The sequence below is a fragment of the Cnephaeus nilssonii genome (genome assembly GCF_951640355.1).
Source record: "Cnephaeus nilssonii genome assembly, chromosome: 3".
Taxonomy (NCBI): Eukaryota; Metazoa; Chordata; class Mammalia; order Chiroptera; family Vespertilionidae; genus Cnephaeus; species Cnephaeus nilssonii.
The window spans coordinates 41,628,383-41,644,337 of record NC_137074.1 but is presented as its reverse complement, the minus strand read 5'-3'; the positions used below and the strand labels follow the sequence as shown (position 1 = coordinate 41,644,337).

General features: G+C 38.6%; 1 protein-coding gene across 4 annotated transcripts in view; it reads right to left on the bottom strand.

Moving 5' to 3' along the window:
• The window catches only part of YEATS2 (YEATS domain containing 2), an 89,958-nt gene that overhangs the window by 51,195 nt on the left and 22,808 nt on the right, over positions 1 to 15,955 (bottom strand). For 3 of the 4 annotated variants that reach the window (XM_079766715.1, XM_079766718.1, XM_079766716.1), the window contains exons 4-7: positions 15,853 to 15,945; positions 12,095 to 12,340; positions 9,819 to 9,934; positions 1,771 to 1,932 (exon numbers count right to left, since the gene is read on the bottom strand). In XM_079766715.1, coding sequence (XP_079622841.1) covers positions 1,771 to 1,932; positions 9,819 to 9,934; positions 12,095 to 12,340; positions 15,853 to 15,945 — 617 coding nt within the window. The remainder of the gene's footprint in view (positions 1 to 1,770; positions 1,933 to 9,818; positions 9,935 to 12,094; positions 12,341 to 15,852; positions 15,946 to 15,955) is intronic. The other variant, XM_079766717.1, reaches the window with a different exon arrangement.

Sequence of the window (15,955 nt, the reverse complement as noted above, 5' to 3'; positions counted from 1 at the left end):
GCGCTGACCACCAGGGGGCGCGCGCGGAACATGGCAGGCGTTGGCAGCAGGCAGCAGAGTGCGGAACATGGCGAGTGTCGGCTGTGGCAGGATGGTAGGGCAGGTAAGTGGGGGCGCCAGACCAAGGCGGGGCACCAGTTGCTATCATTAGGGTGAGCCTCTGGTGGTTACTGAAAATTCTTTGCTCCCATGCACCGAGGTCCAGCCCGGCGCTCGCACCTGCAGCTAGTTCCAGAGCCACCGTCTGCACCCACTGCCGGCGTCCAGCACCAGTCCCAATCACTTGGCGCCGTCAGCGGGTGCAAGTGGCGACTGCTGGCCCCAATCGCCCCTGAGGGCTTCTCCACCTCCGCCTGCTCCTGAAGGGCCATCAGGGCAGCAGCCGCCATTCAGACCCGCTGAAACCAACCCTGCTTGCACCCACTGCTGGCGCCAGCCCCAATCACTCCATGCTGTCAATGTGTGGGAGCGGGCGGTGGGAGCAGGGCTGCCGCACACAGGGGATGGGGGAGGGGCAGGGAGGCGCAGTGGGAACACAGAGGATGGGCCAAGACCTGCCCCTGTGCCCTCCGTAGCCTTGCGGCCCACAGTTTCTTTCAAGGTGCATGATTTCGTGCACTGGGCCCCTAGTACCATATAATCCAATGTCATTGTTTTCACAGATAATGAAATAGAGTGACTGGATGGCCCAAACAGTGTGGCTCAGTGGTTGAGCTTTGACCTATAAACCAGGAGGTCATGGTTCAATTCCTGGTCAGGGCACATACTCGAACCCCAGTGAGGGGTGTGCAGGAGGCAACCAATCAATGATTCTCTCTCATCATTGATGTTTCTATATCTCCCTCCCTCTCCCTTCCTCTCTGAAATCAATAAAAATATATTTTAAAAAATAAAATTTTTGATGAATGTCACAATATGAGTCAGAATCCTTGATAGCTATTTGACAGACATAGGCTGAAATATATTTTTCCTACCCCAACACTCATTTATTCCTCCACTCTGGCAAAAACAAAGTAAGTCATGAATACTCTATTTGAAAGTGACAATTTATTTGAATGTATCTGCTAAGAGGACTTAAAAGATATGTTCACAATATGATCTTCCCCAAATAGTGACTATGATTTCAGAGGATAGAGAGGAACTCGTGAGAATGCTAATTGAACCAATGAATTTTCAGTCAGAACCTAATTTGTAAAGGAAAGAAAAAGAAAATTTGATGGAAAAAAAGACTGGCAAACTATTAATAATTGGTGTTGGATATATTAGGGTTCAATATACTCTGCTTTTGTACATGTTTGAAATTTTCCTTTCTCGAAAATCAATTAAAATATTAAATTTAAAAAAGATAGATGTAAGACTAGAAGCGAAGGAAGGAAGAAAAGGAGGAAGGGAGGGAGGGGAGGAAAAAAGGGAGGGGAGGAAGAAAGGGAGAAAGGAAGAAAGGATTTCAAGGGAGTGTTTTCAAATTAAATCACTTTTCTTCCACTTGAATAAATCTGCACTTCTTTATTTTTTTTATTTTTTAAATATGTTTTATTGATTTTTTATAGAGAGGAAGGGAGACGGATAGAGAGTTAGAAACATAGATGAGAGACTAACATCAATCAGCCGCCTCCTGCACACCCCCTACTGGGGATGTGCCCGCAACCAAGGTACAGGCCCTTGACCGGAATCAAACCTAGTACCCTTCAGTCTGCACGCCGACGTTCTAGCCACTGAGCCAAACCGGTTAGGGCAAATCTGCACTTCTTCAAACTCAAGTATGCTTACCTCACTTCCACAAGGTCATTTGGTTTGTAGCTGGGATGAAGGAAGAACCAAACTTTCTTGACAAAATGATTAATGCTGGGTTCTCTCCGAGACCCTCGGACATACACCATCCACTTGTGGGTTGACTGGTCATTTTCTTCTCTCTTGTCGGGAGGTATATACCTAGAGGAAAAGAAAAAGAAACTGAATCCTTTTTTTCCTTCAAAAGCCTAATAAAACAATTAACACCTACTTAAAACAAGATTAAAAATAAATTATAAAAAAAAACAACTTGGAAATTCACAAATATGTGGAGATTAAACAGCATGCTACTGAACCATCCCTGGATCAAAGAGGAAATCAAAAGAGAAATAAAAATATCATGAGACAACTGAAAATGGAAATACAACACACCAAAGCTTAAGGGATGCAGCAAAAGCAATCCTAAGAAGGAAGTTTATACCAATAAAAGCCCATATTAAAATAAAAAATCTCAAATAAACAACCTAACTTTACACCCTAAGGAACTAGAAAAAGTAAAACAAACTAAGCCGAAAGCTAGTAGAAGGAAGGAAATAACAAAGATCAGAGAAGACTAAAATGACAATAAAAAAGATAAAAGAATGAAAAAATGTCCAACATCATTAATCATCAGAGAGAATCAAATTAAAACCACATGAAATATTACCTCACACCTGTCAGAATGGCTACTACCATCAATAAATCAACAAACAAGTGCTGGGGAAGATGTGAAGAAAAGGGAACCCTCATGTACTGTTGTAGGAATATAGACTGGTACAGCCGCAGTGAAAAACAGTATGAAGTTTCCTCAAAAAGTTAAAAATGGAACTACCTTTTGACCCAGCAACCCCACTTCTGGGAATATATCCTAAGAGTCCTGAAACACCAATTCAAAAGAATATATGCATGCCTAAGTTCACAGTAGCATTATTTACAATAGCCAAGATTTGAAAACAAAACAAGTGCCCATCAGATGAGTGAATAAAAAAAGCTGTGATACCTGTACACAATGGAATACTACGCATCCATTAAAAAGGAAATCTTACCTTTTGCGACAGCATGGATGGACCTAGAGATTATGCTAAGTAAAATAAGCCAATCAGAGAAAGACAAATACCATATAATCTCACTTATATGTGGAATCTAATGAACAAAATAAACTGACAAAATAGAAGCAGAGGCATGGATACATGAAACAGTCTGATAGCTGTCAGAGGGGAGGGAAAGGGGGTACTGGATAAAAAAAGGTGAAGGGATTAGCCAAAGAACATATATGCACAACTCATAGACACAGACAACAGTGTGATGATGGCTAGAGGAAAATGGGGGGCACGTAGGGGCTAGGTGGAGGTGGGCAAAGGTGGGGAGGATGAGGACACCTATACTAATAAAAGGTTAATATGCTAATTAGACCGGACAGATCGGGTGTCCTTCCGGACAAAGCCACAGCAGCTGTGAGGGCCGGCAGCAGCAGCAGCAGCAGTGGGGTGATGGGGGCGGCCAGACTGTAGCTTAGGCCTGCTCCCGGACTGTGAGGGGGGCAGGCCAGGCTGAGGGACCCCCCTGCCACAGTGCACGAATTTTCATGCACTGGGCCTCTATTTTGTAATAATGTCAACAACAAAAATAAAATAAAAAAGAAAAGATACAAGAAATTAGGAGTTGTTTTTTTGAAAACATAAACAAAATAGAAAAACCTTTAGCTACAATTACCAAGAAAAAAGAGAGGACTCACATAAATAAAATTACAAGTGAAAGAGGAGATGTTGCAACTGGTATCACACAAGCACAATGAGATTATGAACAATTATATGCCCCAAAATTGGACAACCTAGAAGAAATGGATAAATTCCTCCTCTAGCAAGACTGAATCATGAAGAAATTGAAAATCAGAACAGTACAATTACTAACTAGTAAGGAGATTGAATCAATAATCAAAACACTCCCAACAAAGAAAACTCTAGGACCAGATGGCATAGAGTAAATTCTACCAAATAAATAAATAAATGAATGAATAAATAAAACTATCCCACTAGTTTATAAACACTGAGTGGCCAGATTATGATGATCTCTGAACGCATAACAATCTGGCCATTCAGTGTATATCCTATATAATAAAAGGCTAATATGCAAATTGTCCCCTCATCCAGAAGTTCAACCAGCAGGCAGGCCAGCTAACTGCCTATGTGCCCTCCCCCTGGCCAGGCTGGCCAGATCCCACCCATGCACGAATTCATGCACCAGGCCTCTAACACACACACACACACACACACACTGAGTGGCCAGATTATTATGCATTCAGAGATCATAATAATTTGGCCACTCAGTGTACATGCATATATATATTAGTATATATACACACAGACAATGAAAACAGTGTATCAAAGAAGTATCTGCACTCTCATGTTCACTACAGCATTATTTACAATAGCCAAGACAAGTAAACTTAAGTGTCCATCAACAGCTGAATAAAGATATGATTATAAATACATACAATGGAGTATTATTCAACCGAGGCATGAAAGAAAGAGGCTTGCATTTGTGACAATATGGATGGACCTTGAGAGCATTATGCTAAGTGAAATAAGTCAGAAAGAGAAAGACAAAGACTGCATGGTATCACTTACATGTGGAATCTAAAAAAAATCAAACTCATAGAAAGAATAGAAAAAAAGTTGCCAGGGCTGAGAGTTGGGGAAAATACAGAATGGCTGGTAAGAAGATACTAACTTTCAGCTATAACACTGTGACTATAGCTGATAATATTGTATTATATAACTGAAATTTGCTAAGAGAATAGAACGTAAATGTTCTCACAATTATGTGAGGTCATGATAGGTGTTTGAATTAATTTGATGAGAGGAAAAACTTTCAAAATGTATACATATATCAAATGATCACAATGTACACTTTGAATATCTTATATTTTTGTCAATTACATCTTAATAAAGCTGAAATTTAATTTAAAAATTTTAAATTGTAGCAAAACTTAATAGCTATATCACCTAACCAAAGTCTTTGCAGTTAATCCTTTTCTTAAAAAAAAATTTTTTTTTTGGTCTAAGGGGCATTCCCCTAAAGTTTGTTTTGTTTTCTGAGTATCACTATGGAATTTAAAAAAATTAACCTTGCTTTTACTACCAAGTGGGTACATGATGTAGAAATAACTGATGTATTTTATTCTTGTGTTAGGAACCTCTAGAATTTGGGTTGATTTCATATAGGTTTCAGGGTGCTAGAACTTTGGACTCTTCGGGTTCCTACTCAATTGTAGTCAAGAATGTTGCAACTGGCTTGGCCTTTTAAAAGCCAAAACAAGCCATTCCCTTAAGTCCTGCCCATGGTAAAACCAGTATCTTTAGCCCTCCCTTATGCAGTTGATTTTATTTCACAAGGCCCCCTTATTACATTCTGTTAGAAAATATGGTCATAGCCTTCTTTATGTCATCTATGCCTATAGGTATCCTTAGTGATGCAGTAGGCCCTGTTGTCTAATCTGGTTCTTCATCAGCAGTATTCTTGTCCAGTCTTGACTCTTTGCTCTTCTATATATAAAAACCAGCCTGTGGATTTCATGAACCCTGTCAAGATTTTAATCAGAATATCTACATATCAATTCGAAGAGGAGTGTTATCTTTATTATACTGAGCCTTTCTATCCATGAACATAGTATACTATTAAGTTCTTTTAAAGTCTTTAAATAAAGTTTTTATAATTCTTCATGAAAAGCTTACATGTCTCTTATTTACTGTATTTTTATTGCTATAGTAAATACATCTTTTAAAATCACATTTTCTAATTTTGTGGCCGTCACACAGAAACAACTGATCTCTATACTGATATTATATTCAACAACCTGGTGAAGTTCTCTCATTAACTCTAAAACTTTATCAAAAATTGTTTTATATTTTTCTATGTAGACAGTATCATCTGTTAATAACTTTTGTTTCTCTTGTGTAATGTTCTATATGTGTGTACTTCAACTTTGTTAACTGATATTCCAACTTTTTATATTCATATAAGTAGTTTGCTGGATGTACCAATTACTGAGAGATGTATATAAAGTCAGTGGTAGTGCATTTGGTAATTTCTGCTTGTGGTTCTATCAATTTTAAGACTTTGTTATCATTTTAAGACTATGTTATGAAGTACATAGAAGCTAAGAATTTTTTTATCTTCTTGATGAAGAAAACCTTTTACCATTATATAATAAATCTTTACCTCTATGAATGCTTTTGGTCCTAACGTCTCTTTTGCCTGATATCAATATGTTACACTGGTTTTCTTTTGGTTAGAATCTGCTAGTTATAATTTATCTATTTGCTTACTTTCTTTTCTTTTTTGGGCCAAACTGAGGACATATGCTGGGAGCAAGATCCTATTTGCTTACTCTCAATCTTTCTGTATTTAGATTTCACTGATAAAATTCAGAGATCTGAATTTTAGGTTATTTTATCTCAATATAAGAATTACTATAGCCCTAGCTGGTTTGGCTCAGTGGATAGAGTGTCAGCATGTGGACTGAAGGGTCCCAGGTTCAATTCCGGCCAGGGGCGCATGCCCGGGTTGCGGGCTCGATCCCCAGTGGGGTGTGTGCAAGAGGCAGCCAATCAATGATTCTCTCCTATCATTGATGTTTCTTTCTCTCTCCCTCTCCCTTCCTCTCTGAAATCAATAAAGAAATATATTTTTTTTAAAAAGAATTACTATATTCTAACTAGTTAAATCCATATGCATTTTATGACTGTTTATACATTTAGATTTGTTATTACCAAATTACTTTATACTATTTGTCTTGTTTTTCTCTTTATATCCCTCCTCCTGCCCCTGCTTGCCTTTTTCTAGAATCAGATTCTCCCTTTTCATTCATTCTCCACCCCTCCCCTTATTGTTAAAGTTTAGATTTCTATTATCTATTCTTTTAGTTGTTATCTTAGATATTACAGCAAGCACTCTTAACAAAATCTAAGGTAAATCAATATTTTTACCCTCTTCCAGAACAAAGACCTTACAATTTTCATGCCAATCACTCCCTCTACTTAAAATTTATAATTAACCAGTATTTTAGTTCTAGCGTATCTTTAAAAACCCCCAAAACCTACAAATTAGACATAATTGTTTGAAAATGTCAATGACGGTTTCTACCCAATCTTCTTGTGGCCTGGTGGATCTAGCTAGATTTCTAACTTAGACCTTTCCTGGGCTGATCTGTCCTGTACTATATTTAAGACCCCAGCTCTAACACTTCACACAAGCTATTTAGTTTCCTTAGCTGAATACATGCTAACTCTAAAATAATCTATAAAACAGGAATCTAATTGCCTAATCATATTTTATGATTCCATTTAAATACTTTTACATGGACCATTAAGAATCTTTGTTTTTAGTATCTGAGATTTTATGTACATCTTGTTTGTTATTAATGATCCATTAACTGGGGCTTGGAAGATCCCCCCCCCCCCATCTGATTTTCCTGCCAGATAATTATTGTAATTCCAAATCCTTTTTTAAATAATTGAATCTAATTACAATTTCCATAAATATATCAATTTATTCATCAAACAAATATTTACTGAACTCCAACTAATATAAGGTACAAAATAAATAAGATATAGTTCCTACCCAAAAGAGATTCCAGTCTGATTTGGGGAAAATGTACAAAAACAGAAAATGATTAAATGAAAAAAAAATGACAAGGAAAAACAAGGGGAAATATACCTAACAGGGTTGGAAAAGGGCAAGTAAGACTTTGTGAGGAAATAATCTTCCGCTATTTGAAGATTTATGTCTTTATTCATTCCTAAATACTTGGCAAAAATGTTCACACTCCCAAAAGATAACATGAGATCATACTGTTGAGAGAGATAGATAGCTCTTTAACTTTGAGGAATTCTGTCTTTAAGAACTGGTCTGCAACCTTCTGCTACAAATTAAAAACATTTCAATTTGGGCAACCAAATAAAACATTTTTAGGATCTACCTACCTAAGTTAAAACTAGGTCATAAGTCAAAAGTCCCTCTAAACTTATCCACACTTACATGCTTAATGAAATACACCATTTGTGCAAAACCTCATGTCTTAGAAATTTTTACCAAGCATAATTTACTCTATGTCAAAGATTAGCAGACACATTAAAGCAGCATTCTCAAGTCTCTGGATATTACTTTTTTTTAAAACAACTAAGAGTTTGCCCGACCAGTGTGGCTAAGTGGTTCAGCATCGACCCATGAACCACGAGGTCAGTGTTTGATTCCAGGTCAAGGCACATGCCTGGGTTGTGGGCTCAAACCCCAGTAGGGGGCATGCAGGAGGTAGCCAATCAATGATTCTCTCTCATCATTGATGTTTCTATCTCTCTCTCCTTCTCCCTTCCTCTCTGAAGTCAATAAAAATGTATTTTAAAACAAAACAACTAAGAGTTTGAAAAAAAGAATTCCTGAGTTCTCTATTATAATACTACTAGAGGCCCGGTGCACAAAATTCATGCACGGTTGGGGGGGGTTTTCCCTCAGTCCAGCCTGCACCCTCTCCAATCGGGGACTCCTTGAGGGATGTCCGACTGCCGGTTTAGGCCCGATCCCACCGCTGGCTCCTAACCGCTCACCTGCCTGCCTGCCTGATCGCCCCTCACCTCTCTACCTGCCGGCCTGATCGCCCCCAACTGCCCTCCCCTGCCGGCCTGATCTCACCGCCAACTGCCCTCCCCTGCCGGCCTGATCTCGCCCCCAACAGCCCTCCCGTCGGCCTGATCTCGCTCCCAACTGCCCTCCCCTGCCAGCATGGTTGCCCCCAACGGCCATCCCCTGCTGGCCTGATCTCACCCCCAACGGCCCACCCTTGCCGGCCTGATCTTGCCCACAACTGCCCTACCCTGCTGACCTGGTTGCCCCCAACTGCCCTCCCCAGCTGGCCTGATCTTGCCCCCAACGGCCCTTCCCTGCTGGCCTGATCTCACCCCTAACTGCTCTCCCCTGCTGGCCTAATCACTCCTCACTGCCTCTGTTGGCCTGATCTTGCCCCCAACTGCCCTCTCTGCCTCGGTCCCCACTACCATGGCTTTGTCCGGAAGGAAGGAAGTTGGACGTCCGGAAGATGGCCGATCGACCTGGTCTAATTAGCATATTACCCTTTTATTAGTATAGATTATAAAGGGTAGGATTGCTTAAATGGGTGAGGGGGTGGGGAGGAAAAGCCTTTTTCAGCAGGAGGAGATGCTCTTGGCAAACAAAAATACATAATCCCTATATCTGGACGGATAGCCAGCTATATGCACTATGCTGCCAAACTGGTCATTAAAAAATTGAACCGGCCGAAACCGGTTTGGCTCAGTGGATAGAGCATCGGCCTGCGGACTCAAGGGTCCCAGGTTCGATTCCGGTCAAGGGCATGTACCTTGGTTGCGGGCACATCCCCAGTAGGGGGTGTGCAGGAGGCAGCTGATCGATGTTTCTCTCTCATCGATGTTTCTAACTGTCTATCCCTCTCTGTTCCTCTCTGTAAAAAATCAATAAAATATATTAAAAAAAAAAAATTGAACCGCTTTCTTACACCTTACACCAAACAGCTGTTGCCCTTAAAACCCCTCCTCAGCCCCCACCTTAGGTTCTGCCTTTGCAGTTCACCCAGATTAGGTTCTGATTGGTTGGTTTCTATGCCAGTCAGTGTCTCTGGGCCTATCTCCGGGTCTGATCAGAGAGGCGGGGCTGATCAGCAGCCCATGTGGAGGCCCGGAGAGAAAGAGAGGCGCGGCTGCTGACCAGGCTCGGAGAGAAAGAGAGAGGAAAGGGCTGATCAACAGCTGCCACAGAGGCTACGGATCAGACCCTGCTTCTCTGTCCAAGCCTCTCTCTAGGCCTGATCCGCAGCCCCCTCGGCAGTCAGTGCTGGGTCGCCACAGCAACAGCACTGACTGCAAGACTGACTTCTGGTCAGTCGAGCCTTCAGTCGTTATGGACCCTGAGTTTTTATATATTAGAATAAGAGTATGCCTGAGTTCTATTAACATAAATGGATGACTGAAAATGAGACAATTCAACTGGATACTCACTTGGACACATTGCCCACTACTATTGTTTTCTTTACAAAAAGTCGTGAAGTCTCATCTCCTGCAAGATCAACATTCCGCTGCTCTGTTTTATGGGAGCCAGTAATACTAGAGGTGTCCTGAAAGAAATCATAATTTTCATTTTCAATTTGGACAATTTTCAATAGGCAGAAACTATAAAATCATACAAGGTATGAAACTAATAACTTGCAATTTTTTTATTATAAAATTCTCTGGCTTTGTGGCACCTCAGAGTATAAAAGAATAATTTTACTCTAATATTTGCATTAGTTGAGACAAAAAGTTTGTACACTATATTTCCACATGTGTGTATTTAATAGGCATACACATATGCTTTGTCTATGCAAATTGGGTGTGGAAGGATACACAAGAAACTAATTACAATGATTACCTCTGGGAAATGGTAAATGGGAAAGGGCTCAATGGGATTTACTTTCTTTTCAACCTTCTATACTATCAAAACATTTTCGATGAGAAGTAATTTAAACACAATAGTTCAAGTTTAATTATGGAGACAGACTGCCAGGGTTTAAATCCTGGTTTTCCATTTAGTAGATTTGTAATCTTGGGTAATTATTTAACTTCTGTCTCAGTTTCCTCACCTATAAAATAAGGATGATAATAGTTTTTACCTTATATGATTGCTTTTTACAATTCTTAGAAAAGTGCCTGAAACATAGTACTAAATATTTGTTACATAAACATGACTATGTGTATTATGTAAAAGATGATAAATTTCTAAATCCAATGATCAATACAACCTGAATTCTTTTTAATTATAAAAAGAAAAAATATACAGTATTTTCCCAGAAACAATACTGAAAAAGGCAAGTAAACCCAAACATTAAGAGTTCCAATTTTTGAGTAGTGGCATTATGATTGATTTTTCTATTCTTTTTTACTTTTCTGTAGTTTAAATTTTTCAGCAATGAATACATGCATTTATAATAAAAATTTCCAATTTCATTTTTATATAAAAAAAAATCAAATCCTGATGTGTGAGTTTGTGAAAAGGAACCCTGAAATGTCTTCTACCATAGAACACGTAGATGAGAAAAACCATCAGTCTCATTTCTAAAGCCAAATGTTGCCCTGGCCAGTGTGGCTCAGTTAACAGGCATTGCCCCTGTACCAAAAGGTCGCTGGTTCGATTCCTGGTCAGGGCTGTTTCACTGCCACCTCAATGTTTCTCTCTCTCTCCTTCTCCCTTTTTCTCTCTCAAAAAGTTTTTTTTTCCAATAAAAATTATTTTAAAAATAAACGAAGCCAAATATTATACTAACAAGTTCAGAGTATCTTGAGATGGCAACTCCATAAACTGGCAGGATCAAAGAGCAATAAATGGTTTTCAATTCTATTTATCATTCATCAAATTTCCTCCAGTTATCAAAGTATCTTAGAATATCAAGTTTCACAGAGAAAAATGCTAAAGAATCACTGCTCTCGCAAATAAACATGACAGAGTGGAAAGACCTTGGCAAGGTCACAGCATTGCCAACTCCTCAAAATTTCTTTCATATCCATGTGAATGGCACTAGGAGTGGTGCCATATGCAGGGGTACTGAATTTTAAAATCAGACAGACATAGGTTTAGCCCTAGCGGGTTTGGCTCAGTGGATAAAGTGCTGGTCTTCAGAGAAGGGTCCCAGACTCGATCCCCAGTAGGGGGCATGCAGGAGGCAGCCAATCAATGATTCTCTCTCATCATTGATGTTTCTATCTCTCTTTCCCTCTCCCTTCCTCTCTGACATCAATAAAAATTAAAAAATAAATTTAAAAATGTTGAAGAACAAAAGAAAGACATAGGTTTAGCCCTGGCTGGTTTGGCTAAGTGGATAGAGTGTCAGCCTGCAGACTAAAGGGTTCCAAATTCAATTCCAGTCATGGGCACATGCCTCGGTTGCAGGCTCGATCCCTAGCCCTGGTGGGGGCATGTGCGGGAGGCAGCCTATCGACGTGTTGCTCTCACATCGATGTTTCTCTGTGTCTCTCCCCCTCCTTTCCACTGTCTCTGAAAATCAATGGAAAATGTCCTTGGGTGAGGAGTAACAAAAACAACAAAAAGGAAAGACACAGGTTTAGCTCTCGGTTCTGATGCTTGTGGACACATATAACTTTAATCTCATTGAGACTCAGTTTCTTCAACTCTAAAAGGAATAGAATTAACTTATTTGGCAGGGTTCCTATAAAATAGGTTAAATGAAATAACATGTACATACTCTACTAAATATAGTTCCCTCCCGTCCATCCAACTATACCCTTCCAGTATTTCGACTTGGTCTCTGTTCCATGTTGTTTGAGAGTCTTTCCTCTATATCCATATTGCTGTTATTGTCTTTGTCAGACAAGAAGTCATTGTGTTGAGATAAAGAATCACTTTCAGAATGATTGGCTGATGGAGTTTCTGATCTCTGATTGGCAGGAGATGATGACCTAGATGGTGATTCCAAAAATTTCTTGATAGCAGGATGATTAAAAACCATTGTATCACATGCCTTTGATCCCTGCAAAAGTGAAAGCAATCAAAATAAACTTTAATCAAATTCATCAAAAGTAGGCAAAATTATCTACTTTATGTTCATGCTTAAAATCTTTCAAAATCTCTCCATACCCATAAAATAAAGTCCTAATTCCTGAACATGGTCTGAACCACCAAAACAAGAAAGTGATAAGTAACTATGCAAAGATCCTAACACTAAAGGCTAAAGATACAAGTCCTCTGAAGGTAAATGAAAAATAAAGGTAAATACATAGTATCATATAGAAAGCAAAATTTGACTTTAAAAAATGTTTCAGTCAGAGCATTGTCCTGATACACCAAGGTTGCAGGTTTGATCCCCAGTCAGGGCACATACAAGAAGCAACCAATGAATGTAAAAAAATGGAGCAACAAATTGATGTTTCTTTCTCTCTCTCTCCTCCAAATCAATAAAAAATTTAAACAAATAAGTTTCACATTGCTTTACATAGATAGAACAGCTCTGAATAAAACATCCCTGTAAGAAATATAAAAATATATGCATATGTTAAATAGTTCCCACGTAGGAGAAAAATGTAGTATACAATGCTTTAAAATTATTAATACTGACATAAACTTTGCCCTCAGTTCAGTTCTGAAGCCTAGGGTATTTTTCTGTATCTCATTAACCTGCATACAAAACACAGTGTGTTCTGTTATATAATACGACACACTGTGCTACGTTCCTAGGAAGCCCAGCTTTTAAAACCTGTGCCATTCATAGTGCAATATACAGATCTTGTAACATAGAAACCCACACATGAAAACTATATGTTCATGTTGACCAATGTCACCCCAATCAATTTAATAAATAAAATTAAAAAACAAAAAAACCTTGTGCTATTAAAATAATTGTTTTAGAAAGAAAAAGGAGCCAAAGACTAGTGTTTTAGAATCAAAGCAACAAAGTTGTTGAATTTCAATAATAAAGGTATCTTTTAGAGCTATAAATATATTTTTTACAACAAACTAAAATTATAACTAAGTATCACTGAATATATCCTAATCAGAATATAAGATAAAAACCATTACATTTCTGGACCACAAAATAGCACAACTCAAAACTGCTAATGGTAAAAACAGAAAGAAAAAAAGGAAACAAAACATTAAATGAATAATCAGCTCTTCAGAATAGCTACAGTCCTACGTCATACAACCCTTAGATCATGATGTCCATTTTGTTGAATCCAACGGCAAGCCACATAACAAATGACATCAGAATCTACTCTGGGTTAAATAGTGTCTCCAAAAATTCATGTCCACCCTAAACCTATGAATGTGACTTTGTTTGGAAATAGGGGCTTTGCAGATGTAATCAAGTTCAGATAAAGTCATTTGGATAAAGGTAGGCCCTGATACCATTAGTAGTGCTCTTTTTAGAGGGAATTTTGGCCTGGCATGGGTGGCTCTGTTGTTTGATCGCCGTCCCATGCACCAAAAGGTCACCAGTTTGATTCCCGGTCAGGCACATACCCGGGTTGTGGGCTCAATCCCCCGTAGGGGTGGTGCAGGAGGCAGCAGATCAATGTTTCTCTCACTTCAAAAGTTTTTCTCTCTCTCTCCTTCCCTCTCTCACTAAAATCAACAAAAACATTAAAAAAAAAAAAAGAGGAAACTTGAACATAGAGAGAAAGAGAAGTTATGCAGAGGGAAAACATCCATGTGAAGACAGAGGCAGAAATTAGAGTGATGCAGCTACAAACCAAGGAACACCAAGGATTGCCAGCAACCACTAGAAGCTAGGACAAGGCTAGAAAGGATTCTTCCTAAGAGTCTTCAAAGAGAGCATGCACCAGCCAACACCTTGATTTTGGACTGCTGGGCTCCAGAATCATAACTTCCTGTTGTTTAAAGCCAACCAAGCTTGTGGTAATTTGTTATGATTTGTTAGCTGCAGAAAAGTGGTTCAGACTCTAATGTTTTATGGAAACTCCTGCAATAGAAGAGACAACTGTCTACCATCTAAAATTAAATTCAAATAATACTCCAGATTTCTCTAAGACAACAACAGGAGTATCACCAACACCAGGCACCCTAAAGCTCCACGGGATGATATGAACGCCTAAATATGAAAGGTACCTCTTATCTACAAAAACCATAGGAAACGATGCAAAGCAGTATGCCATCATACCTCCCGCCATTCTCACAGAGCCAGTACTGTCCAAAAGAAGAACTACCTAACTCTAATTGAAAGAAACTTAAGAAAAAAAAAATTTTAAGAGAGAACAACAAAGTTATGCTGAAATTATCAAAATGTCAATCTGTCCTGTTGCCTTTCAATCCTATCCACATCCTTTATAACTGGAGTGATCTAGTGGCAATCACAGTAACCAAATAATTACACTCTTATCACCAACAGCAGGACAACCTGATTACTATATCTCCTGAAGTGAAACAACATGAGGTATATAGCATCACCTATGAAGCATTATTGCCAAAATGATTTAACCTTAAAATAATCAAATATTTAGATTTGACTTTCAGTTTACAGGAAAAACAGAGGGAATGAAGAAATAACCAAGGGAAAAAAATAAATTCAAAATGTGGAACATTTTACAAAATAAATGCCCTGATCTCTTAAAATAAGTCAATATTCTGGGGGGGGGGGAATAGGCGGGAGAACGGGTCTAGATAAAATTAATCTAGAGAAACAAAATAGCTAAATGTAGCTATGAACCTTGATTAGATCCTTGTTGTGTGTTTTTTTAAAAACAACAACAACACACAAAGCAGCTTTAAAAGGTATTTTGGGGACAACTAGGAAAATTTGAATATGGACTGGTTAACAGATAATAGCAGTGAATCATTCTCTTAGGTATTGTGACTACATAGAAGAATGGCCGTTAGGAAATACGTAATTAAACATTTAGAGGTGAAGTGTCATGATGCCTGGACTTATTTTCAAATGCTTTAGAGAAAAATAAAACAGATAAAACAAATATGGCAAAATGTTAAAATTGTTCATTCTAAGTGATGCATTAAGAGGTGCTTATTTAACCTTCTCTGCATATTTGAAATTTTTCATAAAAAGTAAGGGGGGATGGAAATCAGGGCTTCCTGAACAGGGCAAATCTACTGAAACAAACAAACAAAAATTCCATTCATTAGCAATGAAAAGTCAAAGAAAAAAAAAATCAACCTACAACTTCCTCCAAAGCCAACCATAATCAAATGAAGAGAAAGAAGACAAGTTATTTTTTTATCTGCAAAGCCTAACAACACTGCTAAATATTAGTAGGAAAGGGATTAATTAAAAAGAAAAAAAATGTTACTTAGGATTATTGACAACATAGAGAGGTACGATTAAAGGACAAATAAAGGATTATGGTTGAACACAATAAGTTTATGTACATTCCCAGGAAACTAGGCTAGGCTTCTTGAATTCTAAAGGTCAATATAAGAAATGTTTCAAAGGCAGGAATTCCACATCAACACTAATTTCCCCTTCACACAACAAACATGGGTGGCCAGAAATGACTGCATATGAGGAAAAGTTACCTCAGAAACTTTTAGAAGTCCTGCAGAAGCATAGTAGTTTGCGACAATACAGGCACGAAGTTTATCCATCATCCTTCTTGCCTCAATCAGTCGCTAAAAACAA